We start from the raw sequence: 17083 nt of genomic DNA, 5'->3' as shown, positions 1-17083 counted from the left end.
TATTTGGTTCTAATGCTAAAAAATTGAGGTTGATTTGAAAGCTTCATTACCTGGGCCACTTCCTATAATAAGACTATCACAAAGCATTCTTTGGAGTGCTGACGTTTCATCTTTTATATATTTAAACATATGTAAATGAATATGGCCTTTCATTTTGTTGGAAAGTTGTCAGTACATCTTGTAAAATTACTGGAAGGCCAGTAGAATTGACTGATACATGGGCTACCTGGGGCAGGTAGCTAAAACAAAAACAGTAGAAACAGAAAAGAAATATTCATTGCCAAATAAACACATTGCCTTTTGCCCACATTGGTGAGTGCTTCCAGCAGCCTTTACAGGTGCCCTGTAGTAGACTTGGATGTGGATGTCAGAATTAGAGCCTGGTTTTTCTCTAAGTGGTTTATTCTGGAGGCAGAATAAGAAGATTAGCAAAGAAGAGACATCGGAGAGCACAGACGTGTAAAATCCAGCTGTCCCTGGGCTCCCTTGGTCACTGGTGAGACATTTTTTGAAAGAAATACCTATGGTGGCCACATGATGGCAGCTTTCCACAGAACAAGGCAAACCTGGGCAATCTTTCTGCCTCCCACCACTCACCTTGATTCTGGGACCTGGGTGCTCACCTGCCTTCTTACAACAGTCAAAAAAGCCCTGCCAAGGGGTGCATCCTTAATTGCATCTGGACACTCTGTACTTTACAAAGAAAAAAAAAAACAGCATTACTTCTCACCTCTGCCTGCTTGTTTTGATAAGATTCAAAAAAGAGATCTGTATCTTTCTCCCCAAATATCAGGGGTGCAAAAAGTCATATAATATAGATAAGACTTAGTGTTAAAAGAGGGTCAAGGATCTCTTTTTTCAAGGAAAAAACATTTGGCTTTCATTTGTAAATCCAGGAAAACTAATTTCAGATTTTTATAATTCTATATATATCTCCATGTATGTGCCATTAAATAAACATATAATCAAGCACCTTGCTCCTCTCTGCCCTAGTTAAACATGGGGGACCTTGAGATTATCTTCTCATTTGGATGCCTTCACCTGTATATCAATGCAGCAGGGGTGCAGTCCCTTCTTCTTCTCTTTGCAGCATCCTGAACTTCTACCTTTCTTTCAGTCCTGAATACCTTTGGCAGACTCCACATAGGGAGAGATTCAGAAAATTCTGAAATGAACCTAAAGACATTTAATCATCAGACTTTTATTCTATCAATTTTGTTTCATGTTCCTATTTCCTAGTTTTAAATTTATTTTAGTTGTTATTCATAAGTTTACATGGCACAGAATCCATTTTGATAAAATTATACAAGCATAGAAACTCTCATTTATAATTCATAATTTTTTCGACCTGGGAATATAGTACATTGGTAAAGTGCTTGCCTCACATGTAAAGATCTGGTTCAATCCTCAGCACCATAAAAATAAATAATGATATCTTGTCCAGTTAAAAAAATACTTCATAATTATTTTAATTATTCCTTTTAATGTCTTTCCTATTTCTATCTATTTTATCTTTCTTGAAGGTTTCTTTGGATAATTTACTGAACTTCTCCCATTTTCCTCTCTCATTTATTGTGGTTTAGCCTCCAATTATCAGCAAAAACATTCCACCTATGTTTTTTTTCTTCTTTTGCTCACAATGAGTCTCCATATCCATTTAATTACTGGGATAAGTAATAGAGTCATTCTTCTTTATGGGTGAGTGATATTTTATTGTTTATATATACAACAATGTTTCTATCCATTTATTAGTTGATGAGCATCTAGCTTTGTCCCATAGCTCAACTCTTGTTAATTGTTTTGCTATAAATATTGATGTGACTTTGTAACACTGTATTATGCTGATACCAAGTCATATATATATATATGTGATATTTGGTTCAAAGTCGGGGAGTTAAATACTAGATATTTGTTTTTTTGAATCTCCACAATGCATTCCAGAGAGTTTACACAAATTTGCAGTCTCACCACAATGTTTGAGTGTTTCCTTTTGTTTTCCATATCCTCACCAAAATCTGCTTTTACTTATATTCCTGATAATTGGCATTATAATTGGAATGAGATGGTAGCTCAGTGTAGTTTTAATTTGCATTTCTCTAAATGCTAGAGGCGCTGCCTTCTCAGTGTTTTTGACTTTTGTTTCTTGGTAGCAGCATCTATGGCATTTTGGGAACCAGTTTTGCTTTATTTATGAAGTGTGAACAAGATTTCACTTGAAGGAATGACTCTGAAGCTTAATACACATGACCATGAGTCCATGGATGACTTTTACACTGTTGTCATGACCATGATTATGGAAAAAATGAATATAGGGTGAGAAGAGGGAAAAAAGTAGGGAGCAAGAAAGAGTTTAAACATATTGGGGACAAAGAAATATATCTTCCTCAATTAAGTGTAAGTGAATCCAAACCAGGCCTGGTCCTCAGATGTATAGGAGAGGGATGGGCCATTTCTCCAAAGACCAGTTGCTTAGCTAAGCCAACCTGAGATTGGTAGCAATGTTCCCAAGATGCTCCCAGCTATGGTGTGCCATGTATCTCTGGAAGTTACAACTTGAGGTAACTATCCTCTTGAATTTTCAAGGTTTAATTAATGCAGACACCCCTTTTGGGCACATTGGTCCAAGAGCTGAGATTAATGCTGGCACAGACTCTTGGTAATGGCAGACATGACCCACACTCCCCTTGTATTTTCTGACCAGTAGAGGTAGTAGCCCCAACAAGGAAGCTCTAGTTTCATCCCAGTGTTAACATGAAACATGCCAAATATGGCTTTACATAGTGCTGATGAAGAAACTTCCTGTGGGATCCTGTTGAAAAAAATGGGCAGCAAGAAGAGACAGAGAAACAGACATGGAGAACTGTGGTCATGGTACTTGACAGGTACTAGTGACCTTGAGTTCTCTTACAATACTGGAGAATGAGCAAGACCTGTGAATAGTCATCTTGAATTGTAAACCCCCTGAGTTAAGGGTCAGGGCTCAACCCCCAAGCAACACTGACACAAACATTCTCATAGGAATGTCCATTCCAAGCCTTAAATTAAAAAAAAAATTCCTCAAGACCACATGCACTCTGCAAAATACATTGTCATGCTTCTTTGTGTGGCACCTCCTATGAAGCAGGACAGGTTTGGTACCTGGATGAGCTTCCTAGCATAAATTCTAAGGGACAGCTGTACAGGGCATGCAGGCCAGAGTTGGGTATCCCAGGTCACTCTGAGGCACTGAGTGGAAACAGAAATTATACTTCAGTCATGTATTTCTATATTTGTATGCACTAGCACGAAGTTCACTAGGACCACTATAGTTGTATATGGGTTGAAATAATTTGCTCAAGAAATGCAGCGTCAACTAGCACAGTAGTAATCTCATCACACACACAATTAACTATTTGTTTTTACATATGAACATTATCTGAAATAAATCATCCATACTTTTAAACCATCATTCTTAGGTCTGCATAAGAGCTTGTAGAATAGTTGCACCATAGATACCCAGCCATATTACTATTTGGGTGATTGGGTTTCTTATAGTTTTTAGCCATTCTAAAAATAATCATAATAAACATCTTATGCCAAATAATAAAACAAGAAGTGAGTGTAGAGAAAATATTCTTGGTTATGGAATTATTTCTTTCCTCTCCCTTCCCTTTTTAACAAGACCAGACTTTATTGGAAGTCTAGGCTTTTGGGATAATATCTGTCCTTAAATTGTTTGGACCTCTACTCCTTAGACTCTTTGTGTCTCTTACCCATACTCTTCTTTCTTTCTGGTTTAGTTGTACTGATTTTGAGCAGATGGGATGTATTGACCTCCTAAGGATGACCCTTACCAGCACTGAGAGAGTAGCCAGACTGAAACCCAGTTGTGAAACATGGTTGAGCAGAAGGGAGCTGAGTGGCCAACTGTGAGAGAAAAGAGTTCAAGCTACAATGACTTCATATTGCTTTCTGAGACAGAGGAAATGTACTTTATGTGCAGCCTTCTGGTTTATGCAATCACATGAAGCCTTCTCCATACACAGGATAAAATGTCTTGGAGTCTTCAGGATGAGGGCAAGGTGTGGTGGGGCTCTCTATATCCTTTTGTTTTTCCAAGTTTTTTTTTTTAATTTCTATTTCTATAGGATCATTAGCTTCTAGGAGGTCACATGGTTCATCTCCTAAGTGAGAGAAAGTCATTATGACTACATGGCTGTTCCACAGAGACTAGTCAATTTTAAAATGAGAAGTTTGCACACTCTCTTCTCAGAGAAAGGAGATCAATGTCATTCGTGATAGAAATAATGTCAGTTGAATAAAAGAAATCCTTGTGCAAGGAATCAGGGGATATTGATCAAATACAGCTCTGTCCTAGTGGTTTGTGCAAGATTGTTAGACCAGGTCCCTGAGGACTGACTTTTTTTCTCTTCATATTGACTGGTATTTGTTCTTACTCTCAAAGGCTCTTCTTTATTCTGAGGTAGGTAGCCTCTCTGTCTTCTCCTGAAAATTCGTCTAAGACAGACATTTGTGCAAAAGATAGGCAGAAAAAAAGTGGAAAAAGATGTGCAAGGCCTAGCACGGCCTGGCTTCCTGGATACACAATGCAATCCTGTTGACTTCTTCCAAGGGCACTTAAGCAATAATCACACTAAAGGTAAAATGGGAGTTACAACATGATAGTATTCACACAAAATAATGCTGGAAGAAACCAAGGCCCCTGAATAAAATTATTAACCTATAAACTATGTGTTGAGAAACTAGGGAGTGCAGTGGCCAGGATCTAGTGCCTGAGGAAATGTGTGGAGACTTGGCCACATTTGGAGTAGGGTAACCTGGAATCTTGGTTTAGAGGACCTGGTACTTCCTTAGACTTGCTCTTAAGAATGCAGAGGATAATACAGGAATGGAAAACTGCATGTGGAGGAGAAGCATAGTGGTCATCTGTGTTCTGGTGTGACCTGGTAGCTCTAATTATTCAAATTGATTCAGAAGACCCTACCTCAGTTGTGGGATGATATTAAAAGGTGAACAGATGGCTAGCCTTTTATTTAATTCTTTCATGGAATTTTAATGTAATTTTTATTTGAGGCAAGCATTACTCATTTTGATTTAAAACTGCCACAAACACTTAAGGTTTTGAGGACATTTCTGTAAGTATACCAGACAAGTTGACTTAAGAAAAATAAGTGAACAAAAAAACAATATGAATGCCAAAACTGGAAAGGTGATGTGGAAATATATATGTTTATCAACCACTACAAGATATTAGTAGGCAGGAAACCTCCCAAACTCAAGAACAAACTTACCAGTACAGGGTCTATGTGAAGTTCTATCAGGGGATCTTTATCTTTCCTGCCTCCCCTCTTCCTCCTCTATGTCAATGATAATCATCTTGTACTTGATGGAGAGTACAGCCTTGAGCAGGGATTTCAACACTGATTCAAAACAGTCTGGATTTGTCTTCATATTCAGGTCTACAACTTTCAAGGCCAGTGGCATTTGACAGAAAGTTTAAACTCCCTGTGAGCTCTAGTCTCCTCATCTATAAAATAGAGATGTTCTGAGCCCTGAGTGCTTAAACAGTGTCATGAACTAAAATAGATTCTCAGCTTTACAGTATAGACAATGGCTTTCCTGGAGATCAGAAGGGAGTCTGATTTGTTATTTATCACCAGTGACTCTTTTCTCTTCTTCCAGAAGTTGCTTGTGTTTTTTTTCTGGGAATCCCCTTCTGCTGTCCACTCCATGTGGGGTGAGTCAGACAGGTTACTCAGACCAGGAAGTCATAGCATGAAGCCCCCTGAACAAGATGCTCTTAACCTGCAAAGTGGGTTTGAGCTGGCCTGAACATACTCATCCAGAGGGCCACAAATAAAAATAGAAAGTTAGCATGGAAAGCTTATTGCCAACTATGACTACAGGGCCAGAAAATAAAATGGGAAGTGAGAGATGAAAAGACACAGATTCCTGATGTCAGCTGTGCCTCAGTCAGAACTACCCACAGATATTTTACGTGTAAAAGAAAACAAATTTGTGGCCAGGTGCAGTAGCACATGCCTGTAATCCGAGTGGCTCTGGAGGCTGAGGAAGGAGCATCCTGAGTTCAAGGCCAGCCTCAGCAATAACAAGGTATTAAGCAACTCTGTCTCTAAATAAAATACAAAATAGGGTTGGGGATGTTGCTCAGTGAATAAACTAACTCTGAAAGTGTTGTTTATATATATATATATATATATATATATATATATATATATATATATATATATATATATATATATATACATACATTCATAACCAATAATTTGTTTCTAGTTTCAGGTACATTTTTTTTTTACTAGTTCTGCAATGCATATTAAAACCATATCAACTGAGATACATTTCTTGAGTGAGTAGAACAGGTAGAGCCATGTTATGGATTCCAGTTTCTTGAGTGTCCCTTGAGCAGGGATAACTTCTGATTGGCTACATGTACTAGTGGTTTGAATAGGCTGAGAAGAATTTGTGGGTGAAGATCAGACTATTGCTTATTTCTAAACTAAGAGTGGTTTATTGAGCCAAGCATTTACCAGAGCCCTTTATGCTGGAGATACAGGATGGAACTGATCTTCTGATGAAATTCTTCTGGTTCCCCAGTGCACAGGCTTACCATTTGTTTTGGTGAGTTTCTAGCATAAAACACCTCACGTGCAAATCTTTATATGAAAGTAATGAAAATGCACATGTATCTTGTGAAAACATCTCATATCTGGCCTCACATACTGTGGATGATGACCATTCTAACCTCATTGGTAATTTGGATGCAGAAGTGGGAAACAAAGGTCTTTGTTGCACAGGAACTGGGCTCAACCTTATCTCCTGGTGGTCCTAACCACTAGAGTGTGAGGAAAAAGACAGTCACACCATTTAAAAATGGTAAAAGAAAGAGCTGGAGACTACAACTTTGTAAATCTTGAAAATGTAGCTGGAGCAAGCTTAATGTATATCATGAGAACTTTGTAAATGTTTAATTATACAAGGTTCGTGACTTCAAATAAACTGAGAGAGTAAGAAGGCCCCCTTTCAAACTCTAATTCTTGTAACTAAGTCAGAAAGATTTCAGACATTTCACTCAGAATAACAGGCATGCGTTTATTAAATAGATAAACAAGGAAAGGGGACACTGTCATAGTAGATCATGGGTCCTCTGAGAGGGGAGAGAGACACTGTGCCTTTCATGCAATCCACTTTTGTTGGGTATCCCAGAGAAGTTTCCAAAGAGTCCCACACAGGCCTACTACTTAACTTTGAACTGACTGCTGGATGGCATCTCACTGTCAAGTCCCCACTGCTAAGATAACGTTAAGTCACCTTGGCCAATGCAAGTGATTCGAATTGGATTCTTAACTATAAATTCTTGTAGATTTTAGAGCTAGAAAAAATATTTTTATCTCTCTGAGTTTCAGAAGCTGGTATATGGAAAGAATCAAAAAAGTTTCCTTCTTAAAGGTAACATGGCTTCCTATTATGGACATTTATTTTATACCTGTCTTTCTCCTGCAGATAACAGACAGTTTACTGATAAATGTGATATACCCTGTCCACTTAAGGCAGGCAGGGTAGCAGGTTAATTTCTTCATGAAAAGAAAAGCATGGGGGGGGTGAGCACAGTGACCCCCACTTTATAGAATTATTCTCTGAACCTCATGCTCTCACCACTAACATCTGTCCCCTATCATTTGGCAAGAAGTAGTTTTGCCTAACTCATACTGTTGTTGATCCTACATCACAAAGATTGGGCCCCAGACAAACATCAGTTTTATCAGAGTACTGGATAGAAATGTGGGTTCTCAGGTTGCAGCTCAGCTTTATTATATGAGACTCACAGTGGCTCACAAATCTTAATTTTTATGATCTATTCAGTTGCCTGGTTGGGGCTTACAATCTATGCCCTGATTTGGTCTCTCTTCCAAGAACAATTTTTTTTTCTCCACTTTACAAAAAAAAGTTATTCTGACCTCACTAACTTATACCTTAATGACATGAATCCAAAATTGTATAGTTTCAGCCCTGGTGGAGCGACCCTGAGATGCAAGGGCCTGGGTGCATGGATCTCTACTGCTGAGATGTTCACAGAATACTGTTGCAATAACCTTATTAAGACCTTCAACCACAACACCCAGAGCTAAGAGTAAATCCCTGTAAACATTTTAACCTTTACTTCTCTTCCAGAGATTAAAGTGATACCTAATCTCGTGTTTAAAAACTAAAGGGGGCTGGACTCAGTGGAAGAGTGTTCTCATAGCATGCATGAGGCACTGGATTTGATCCTCAGCACCACATAAAATAAAATTAAAAAAAAAATACATCCACCTCAAACTAAAAACAATTTTTTAATTGGTTGTTCAAAACATTACAAAGCTCTTGACATATCATATTTCATACATTAGATTCAAGTGGGTTATGAACTCCCCTTTTTACCCCATATACAGATTGCAGAATCACTTCAGTTACACATCCACATTTTTACATAATGCCATATTAGTAACTGCTGTATTCTTCTACCTTTCCTATCCTCTACTATCCCCCCTCCCCTTGCCTCCCATCTTCTCTCTCTACCCCATCTACTGTAATTCATTTCTCTCCTTGTTTTTTCCCATTCCCCTCACAACCTCTTATACGTAATTTTGTATAACAATGAGGGTCTCCTTTCATTTCCTTGAAATTTCCCTTTTTTCTCCCTTTCCCTCCCATCTCATGTCTCTGTTTAATGTTAATCTTTTCCTCCTGCTCTTCCTCCCTGCTCTGTTCTTAGTTGCTCTCATTATATCAAAGAAGACATTTGGCATTTGTTTTTTAGAAATTGGCTAGCTTCACTTAGCATTGTCTGCTCTAATGCCATCCATTTCCCTTCACATTCCATGACTTTGTCATTTTTTAGTGCTGTGTAATACTCCATTGTGTATAAATGCCACATTTTTTATCCATTCATCTATTGAAGGGCAGCTGGGTTGGTTCCACAGTATAGCTATTGTGAATTGTGCTGCTATGAACATCAATGTGGCAGTATCCCTGTAGTAAACTCTTTAAGGTCTTCAGGAAATAGTCAGAGTAGGGCAATAGCTGGGTCAAATGGTGGTTCCATTCCCAGCTTTTTCAGGAATCTTCATACTGCTTTCGAAATTGGCCGCACCAATTTATAGTCCCACCAACAATGTACAAAAGTACCCTTTTCCCCACATCCTCACCAACACTTGTTTTTGACTTTATAATGCCTGCCAATCTTACTGGAGTGAGATGGTATCTTACGGTGGTTTTGATTTGCATTTTTCTGACTGCTAGAGATGGTGAGCATTTTTTCATGTACTTGTTGACTGATTGTATGTCCTCCTCTGAGAAGTGTCTGTTCAGGTCCTTGACCCATTTGTTGATTGGGTTATTTGTTATCTTATTGTTTAATTTTTTGAGTTCTTTGTATACTCTGGATATTAGGGCTCTATCTGAAGTATGAGGAGTAAAAATTTGTTCCCAGGATGTAGGCTCCCTATCTACCTCTCTTATTGTTTCTCTTGCTGAGAGAAAACTTTTTAGTTTAAGTAAGTCCCATTTGTTGATTCTTGTTATTGACTCTTGTGCTATGGGTGTTCTATTAAAAAATTTGGAGCCCGACCCCACAATATGTAGATCGGAGCTTCAGGTATGACAAGAAAATAAAAATCTTTCATGATAAAAAAAGTTAAAAGAAATTTCAGCCAGAAAACCAGCATTGCAAAGCATCTTGAGCAAAACACTACATGAGGAAGAATTGAAAAACAACAACCAAAACCAACAGTGGGAAATACCTCAATAAAGACAGAGGGTGGGGGGAAAGATAATCATGGAGAAGCAAATTAAATTAAAAAAAAAGATAAATAATCAAACATGGCTGGAAGTACAAACCATATATCAATAGAAACTCTAAACGTTAATGGCTTAAACTCTCCAATAAAGTGACATAGGCTGGTCACATGGATTAAAGACACAAATCCAATAATATGCTGCCTCCAGGAGACACATCTGATTGGAAAAGACATACACAGGCTGAAGGTAAAAGATTGGGAAAAAAATATACCACAAACACGCTCCTTGTAAACAAGCAGGGGTGGCCATCCTCATATCAAATAAAATCGACTTCAAGACTAAGTTAATCAAAATGAATAAAGAAGGACATTATATACTGTTAAAAGGAACCATTCACCAACAAGACAGAACAATTATCATTATTTATGCACCAAATAATGGTGCTGCGACATTCATAAAACAAACTCTCCTCAAGTTCAAGAATCAAATAGACCACAACACAATAATTATGGGTTACTTCAACACACCTCTCTCACCATTGGACAGATCCTCCAAACAAAAGTTGAATAAAGAAACTATAGAACTCAATACCACAATCAATAACCTAGACTTAACTGACATATATAGAATATATCAACCATCATCAAGTGGATACATGTTTTTCTCAGTAGCACATGGATCCTTCTCAAAAATAGACCATATATTATGCCACAGGGCAACCCTCAGTAAATATAAAGGGGTGAAGCTGATACAATGCATTTTATCTAATCATAATGGAATGAAACTGGAAATCAACGATAAAAGAAAGAAGGAAAAATCATACATCTCATGGAAAATGAACAATATGTTACTGAATGATCAAAGGGTTACAGAAGACATAAAGGAGGAAATCAAAAAATTCTTAGAGATAAATGAAAATACAGACACAACATATCGGAATCTATGGGACACAATGAAAGCAGTTTTAAGAGGGAAATTTATTGCCTGGAGGTCATTTCTCACAAAAAGAAAAAACCAAAAAATAAATGACCTCATACTTCATCTCAAAGCCCTAGAAAAGGAAGAGCAAAACAACAGCAAATATCAGAAAGCAAGAAATAATTAAGATCAGAGCAGAAATTAATGAAATTGAAACAAAATAAACTATTGAAAAAATTGACAAAACTAAAAGTTGGTTCTTCGAAAAAATAAATAAGATCGACAGACCCTTAGCCATGCTAATGAAGAGAAGAGAGAGAACTCAAATTACTAACATACAGGATGAAAGAGCCAATATCACAACAGATGCTACAGAAATACAGAAGATAATTAGGAATTATTTTGAAAACCTATATTCCAATAAAATATAAGATAGTGAAGACATTGATAAATTTTTTAAGTAATATGATTTGCCCAGACTGAGTCAGGAGGATACACACAATTTGAACTGACCAATATCAATGGATGAAATAGAAGAAGCAATCAAAAGACTGCAAACCAAGAAAAGCCCAGGACTGGATGGTATACAGCGGAGTTTTACAAAGCCTTTAAAGAAGAATTAATACCAATACTTTTCAAATTATTTCAGGAAATAGAAAAAGAGGGAGCGCTTTCAAATTCATTGTATGAGGCCAACATCACCCTGATTCTGAAACCAGACAAAGATACCTCAAAGAAAGAAAACTACAGACAAATGTCTCTAATGAACACAAGAATGCAGGTGAAGTCCTCAATGACTCACTATTCATTCTTGGAAAAGAAGACGTGGAAAGACTGCTTATTGAATGGGGTTTCTGCTAAGGAGAATCTTGCCTGTTGTTCAAGTAGGGGCATCTGGCTTGATACTGACAACTGACGCAAGACTGGTAAGTTTTAGAAGGTTGGTAGAACTCTTTGACAGAGTTAGTAGCAACACAATCAGGCCCAAATTAATAATTCTCCTGCCTGCAGGCTTTATGTTTCTTCTTATAATATGCTGTGTGTTTCCTTCTGCTCCTTCTTTTGTTTCTTTCTTCCCTTCATCACTACTGGGAGACAATCATTGTGCTTAAAGCACTGGGAGAAAAAATAAATTAGAGAAATATCAGTTCTTTTTTCAGCATGTATGATCTACCCTGAGCCTCAGCATGGTAATACTTAGAGACCAAAGCTTGTTTTTGGTAAGGGGCTTGCCCATCATGATGATGTTTAGTAATCCTATTCCCTACTTGAAAATAAAAAATGCCTCTAGAATGCCCAATATCCACTTGGTGTAACCATTGCCATGGCTGAGAACTACTTAGCAGTGAGGCACAAAAACTAAGTTCACACCTGCAGTGGAGTTTGCATGGGTGTCTTTGTGCCTTCTTGGAGTCTGCTTTATTTAGCTTCATAAGTTTCTAAGCTTTGCCACATCATTGATATTTGAATGGTTTCTTCCCAGTTTGAGTTTTCTGGTGTTGAGTAAAGCATAATATTTTCTTAAAAGCTTTCCCACCTTCTTTACATTTGTATGGGTTTTTTTCCAGTATGAATTCTCTGGTATTGAGTAAGGCATGATTTTTGAGTCTAAATTACTGAAACTTTCAGGGATTTAGTGCACACCTGTTGTGAGAGAGTAATTGAACAGATGAATCGCTCCATCAACAGAGGTACCATATTAATATTTGGGATTATCATGGAGGTATTTCTGTGACAGTAAAAGTTAGTGGAGGTATCTCTGCTTTATAGTACTATGGTGATCACTAAGTAACTATAGTTAGTACATTTTTTTTAAAAAAAGTTTTTAAATAATGCAATTGTTCAGACTTATGTACAGCAAAAACTGAGTCTGATGACCACAAGACCTGAGCATCTTTGTCTTTTTTATTTTTTTTTGTACTTGGGATCAAACCAAAGTGCTCTCTACCTCTAAGCCACATCCCAAAATCTTTTTATTTAGGGTTAGGATCTTCCTAAGTTGCTTAGATTCATGTGAAATTGCTGAGGCTGGTTTTGAAACTGTGATTCTCCTTCCTTGAACTCCCCTGCTGCTTGGATGAAAAGTGTGCCCAGCCTTCCAGAATCCTGAGAGGACCTGAAGTACTTCAGTGGAAGAGATTTTCTCATACTCTATTAACTGTTAAAAACATCATTTACTTGGAAGAAGCAATTTGAAGAGCCAAGGATGGGTCCAGGAAAAGATGTAACTTTCTGAGCTTTCACTGTGTGGCTTGGGACAGACTTTTTTCTGAGTGACAGAGCTGTATCCTTGTAAGTATTACTGGAAGGATGGACTCACTAGTTCAAATGCTTTTCATTGACACCATTTTTAACCATTATTATTATTATTTTTCAACTGTAACAAAATTATTGATTTAAAAAATTTGCAGGGCTGTGGTTTTCTATTAAGAGAAAAAAGGGCAACTATGTTTTATCAGGTACTGTCTCAGTGTTCTCTAAAACAGATGTCATATATATGCAAGCAGAGCCACACTTTGCTACAAAGACACACAGTGCTTTCCCTGGTCTGTCTAGTAAAAGCTATAGTATGTCTAGAGGTGGGAAAATGTAGTGTGCTTCTTTCTCATTTTTGCAGACTCTCTGGAGGCTCAGGATCCTCAGGGGTCATAGACAGGCCTCTTGATGTCTATTTAGTGTGAGCATTCATACCCACTACATGTGTGGATTTAACCACAACATATGTTGCATTTTACTGTTCAATATCTTTGTTTCTCAGCCACCTGGTTTCAAATTTGTGATCTCTGCATTTGATGTAGAAAGCTAAGATGTTTCATGCAGGACATTTCAAAAGCCAGAATCTGATGCCTGAAGTGTGACAAAACCATCTTTTTATGGACATAAAATCCTGAGTAAAATTTTTTAACTAACTACAAAGCAAAAGACATTGATTTCTGGGTGCAGGGATGCATGCCTTGTATCCAAGCAGTGAATGAGCCTGAAGCAGGATAATCACAAGTTTAAATCCAATCTTAGTAGTAAAAGTTAGACCCTAAGAAACTCAGTGAAATTGTGTCTCTAAATAAGTACAAAATAGGGCTGGGATGTGGCTTAGGGGTTAAATGCCCCTGAATTCAATCCTCGGTATACAACCAAAACAAAATTAAATAAATAAAATAAGACATCGACATGGGACCATGCTGTCCAGCTGAGATTATGGGGAATAAATTGATGTGACCATAGACTTCAGGCATAAGATAATTTTATTAATGTGTTGGTTTGGTACAAATAGGCCTGTAAGTCCAGATATAGCTTTTGAAAAAAAAAATGATTTGATTTCAATCAATACAGAGAAACTGAGGAAAGGACAATTGAACCTGGAGAGGTCCACAAAAGGAAAGAAGGTGAAGCATCCAATCATGCTTCCTGCCCACTTCCATGGGCTAATGAGTAATGGCCATTTGGGCAAGGGTTGCAATTTTATGGAGTCAATGCTACAGAGCTATTTCTGGGCAATTGTAATTGTTCTTCCCAGTATGAAGTTTCTGGTGACCAATGAGGTTTGATATTACAGGAAATGACTTTTAAGTCTATGGCTTTTCTCGAGTATAAAGTCTCTGGTGTTCAGTAAGGTGTGATTTTCGATTAAAAGCTTTTTCACATGCTTTACATTTATATGGCTTTTCTCCAGTATGAATTTTCTGGTGTCTAGTAAGTTGTGATTTTTGATTAAAGGCTTTGCCACATTCTTCACATTTGTATGGCATTTCTCCAGTATGAAGTCTCTGGTGTTGAGTAAGTTTTGATATTTGATTAAAAGTGTTGCCACATTCTTTACATTTTTATGGCTTTTCTCCTGTATGAAGTCTCTGGTGTTGAGTAAGGGATGATTTTGTATTAAAAGCTTTGCCACATTCATTGCATTTGTATGGCATTTCTCCAGTATGAAGACTCTGGTGTTGAGTAAGTTTTGATTTTTGATTAAAAGTGTTGCCACATTCTTTACATTTGTATGGCTTTTCTCCAGTATGAAGTCTCTGATGTTCAATAAGGTGTGATTTTTTCTTAAAAGCTTTGCCACATTCTTTACATTTGTATGGCTTTTCTCCAGTATGAAGTCTCTGGTGTTCTGTCAGGTGTGATTTTCGATTAAAAGCTTTTTTAACATGCTTTACATTTATATGGCTTTTCTCCAGGATGAATTTTTCTGGTGTCTAGTAAGTTGTGATTTTTGATTAAAAGCTTTGCCACATTCTTCACATTTGTATGGCATTTCTCCAGTATGAAGTCTCTGGTGTTGAGTAAGTTTTGATTTTTGATTAAAAGTGTTGCCACATTCTTTACATTTGTATGGCTTTTCTCCAGTATGAAGTCTCTGGTGTTCAGTAAGGTGTGATTTTTTCTTAAAAGCTTTGCCACATTCTTTACATTTGTATGGCTTTTCTCCAGTATGAAGTCTCTGGTGTTCAGTCAGGTGTGATTTTCGATTAAAAGCTTTTTCACATGCTTTACATTTATATGGCTTTTCTCCAGTATGAATTTTCTGGTGTCTAGTAAGTTGTAATTTTTGATTAAAGGCTTTGCCACATTCTTCACATTTGTATGGCATTTCTCCAGTATGAAGTCTCTGGTGTTGAGTAAGTTTTGATTTTTGATTAAAAGTGTTGCCACATTCTTTACATTTGTATGGCTTTTCTCCAGTATGAAGTCTCTGATGTTCAGTAAGGTGTGATTTTTTATTAAAAGCTTTGCCACATGATTTACATTTGTATGGCTTTTCTCCAGTATGAAGTCTCTGGTGTTCAGTCAGGTGTGATTTTCGATTAAAAGCTTTTTCACATGCTTTACATTTATATGGCTTTTCTCCAGGATGAATTTTCTGGTGTCTAGTAAGTTGTGATTTTTGGTTAAAAGCTTTGCCACATGCTTTACATTTATATGGCTTTTCTCCAGGATGAATTTTCTGGTGTCTAGTAAGTTGTGATTTTTGGTTAAAAGCTTTGCCACATTCTTCACATTTGTATGGCTTTTCTCCAGTATGAAGTCTCTGGTGTTCAGTCAGGTGTGATTTTCGATTAAAAGCTTTTTCACATGATTTACATTTGTATGGCTTTTCTCCAGTATGAATTTTCTGGTGTCGAATAAGGTTTGATTTTGTATTAAAAGATTTGCCACATTCTTTGCATTTGTATGGCTTTTCTCCAGTATGAATTTTCTGGTGTCCAGTAAGGTGTGATTTTTTATTAAAAGCTTTGCCACATTCTTTACATTTGTATGACATTTCTCCAGTATGAAGTCTCTGGTGTTGAGTAAGTTTTGATTTTTTATTAAAAGTGTTGCTACATTCTTTACATTTGTATGGCTTTTCTCCAGTATGAATATTCTGGTGTTGAGTAAGGCAATATTTTTGATTAAAAGCTTTGCCACATTCTTTACATCTGTCTGGCTTTTTTCCGATATGAAGTCGTTGGTGTTCAGTAAGGTGTGATTTTCGATTAAAAGCTCTGCCACATTCTTTATATTTGTTTGGCTTTTCTCCAGTATGAAGTCTCTGGTGTCCAGTAAGGTGTGAACTTTGATAAAAAGCTTTGCCACATTCTTCACATTTGTATAGCTTTTCTCCTGTATGAAGTTTCTGGTGTTCAGTAAGGTGTGATTTTTGATTAAAAGCATTGACACTTTTTTTACATTTCCAGATTTTCTCTCCAGTATGATTACTATAGTGTTTAAAGAGGTTTGACCAACACTTAAAGACATTTCCACATTTCTTTAATTTGTAAGGTTTATCTCCTTTGTAAAACCTATTGTTTTTAGTAACAAATAGAATTTGATTAAAATATTTTTTACATTCTTTACTTATGGAGGATTTATCACTGCTCTGATAAAGAATTGAGGAATTTTTAAATGATTTTACATATTTTTTTAACTTGTAGAGCTTCCCACCAATATTAATTTTCTGGAGTTCAGGAATTCTTCTAGTTTTATTAAAAATGCTTTCACATACCTTATATCTGTAATTTGTCTCTTGATTATAAAAGCTTGAATAAATAAATTTTGGGTATGGATTAAAAAAATTTACACTTTTCTCATTGTAAAGCTCTTTTAAACCATGATATGGGTGATTTCTAGAATTAAAAAAAAAGAAAATTTTAATTACTTTCACAGAATTTACATTGTTTTACACCAAATCTATTATATTGCTAATTACCTAGGGTAGAGACTGTCTATAGGTCCTAAAAGATTTATCGTAAATATAGGTCTTTCTGAGTATCTACGTCTACTTTTAAATTAAGCAATATTAGGTAAGTACAAATACTCTCACATTCATTATAATTTCATGCATTGCCACAAGGAGAAACTGTTCATTTCATCATTTTTGTAAAGT

General features: G+C 36.7%; 1 protein-coding gene across 1 annotated transcript in view; it reads right to left on the bottom strand.

The window, feature by feature from the left end:
* Positions 1–13943: 13943 nt before the first annotated feature.
* LOC144371495 (uncharacterized) overlaps positions 13944–17083 on the bottom strand; it is a 47902-nt gene continuing 44762 nt past the window's right edge. Inside the window, 3 exon segments of the mRNA XM_078033801.1 lie at positions 13944–14861; positions 14863–14907; positions 14909–16823. Coding sequence (XP_077889927.1) covers positions 14289–14861; positions 14863–14907; positions 14909–16823 — 2533 coding nt within the window. The 3' untranslated portion in view covers positions 13944–14288.

Source organism: Ictidomys tridecemlineatus, chromosome 16 (assembly GCF_052094955.1).
Source record: "Ictidomys tridecemlineatus isolate mIctTri1 chromosome 16, mIctTri1.hap1, whole genome shotgun sequence".
NCBI lineage: Eukaryota > Metazoa > Chordata > Mammalia > Rodentia > Sciuridae > Ictidomys > Ictidomys tridecemlineatus.
This window is presented reverse-complemented; position numbering and strand designations above follow the sequence as displayed.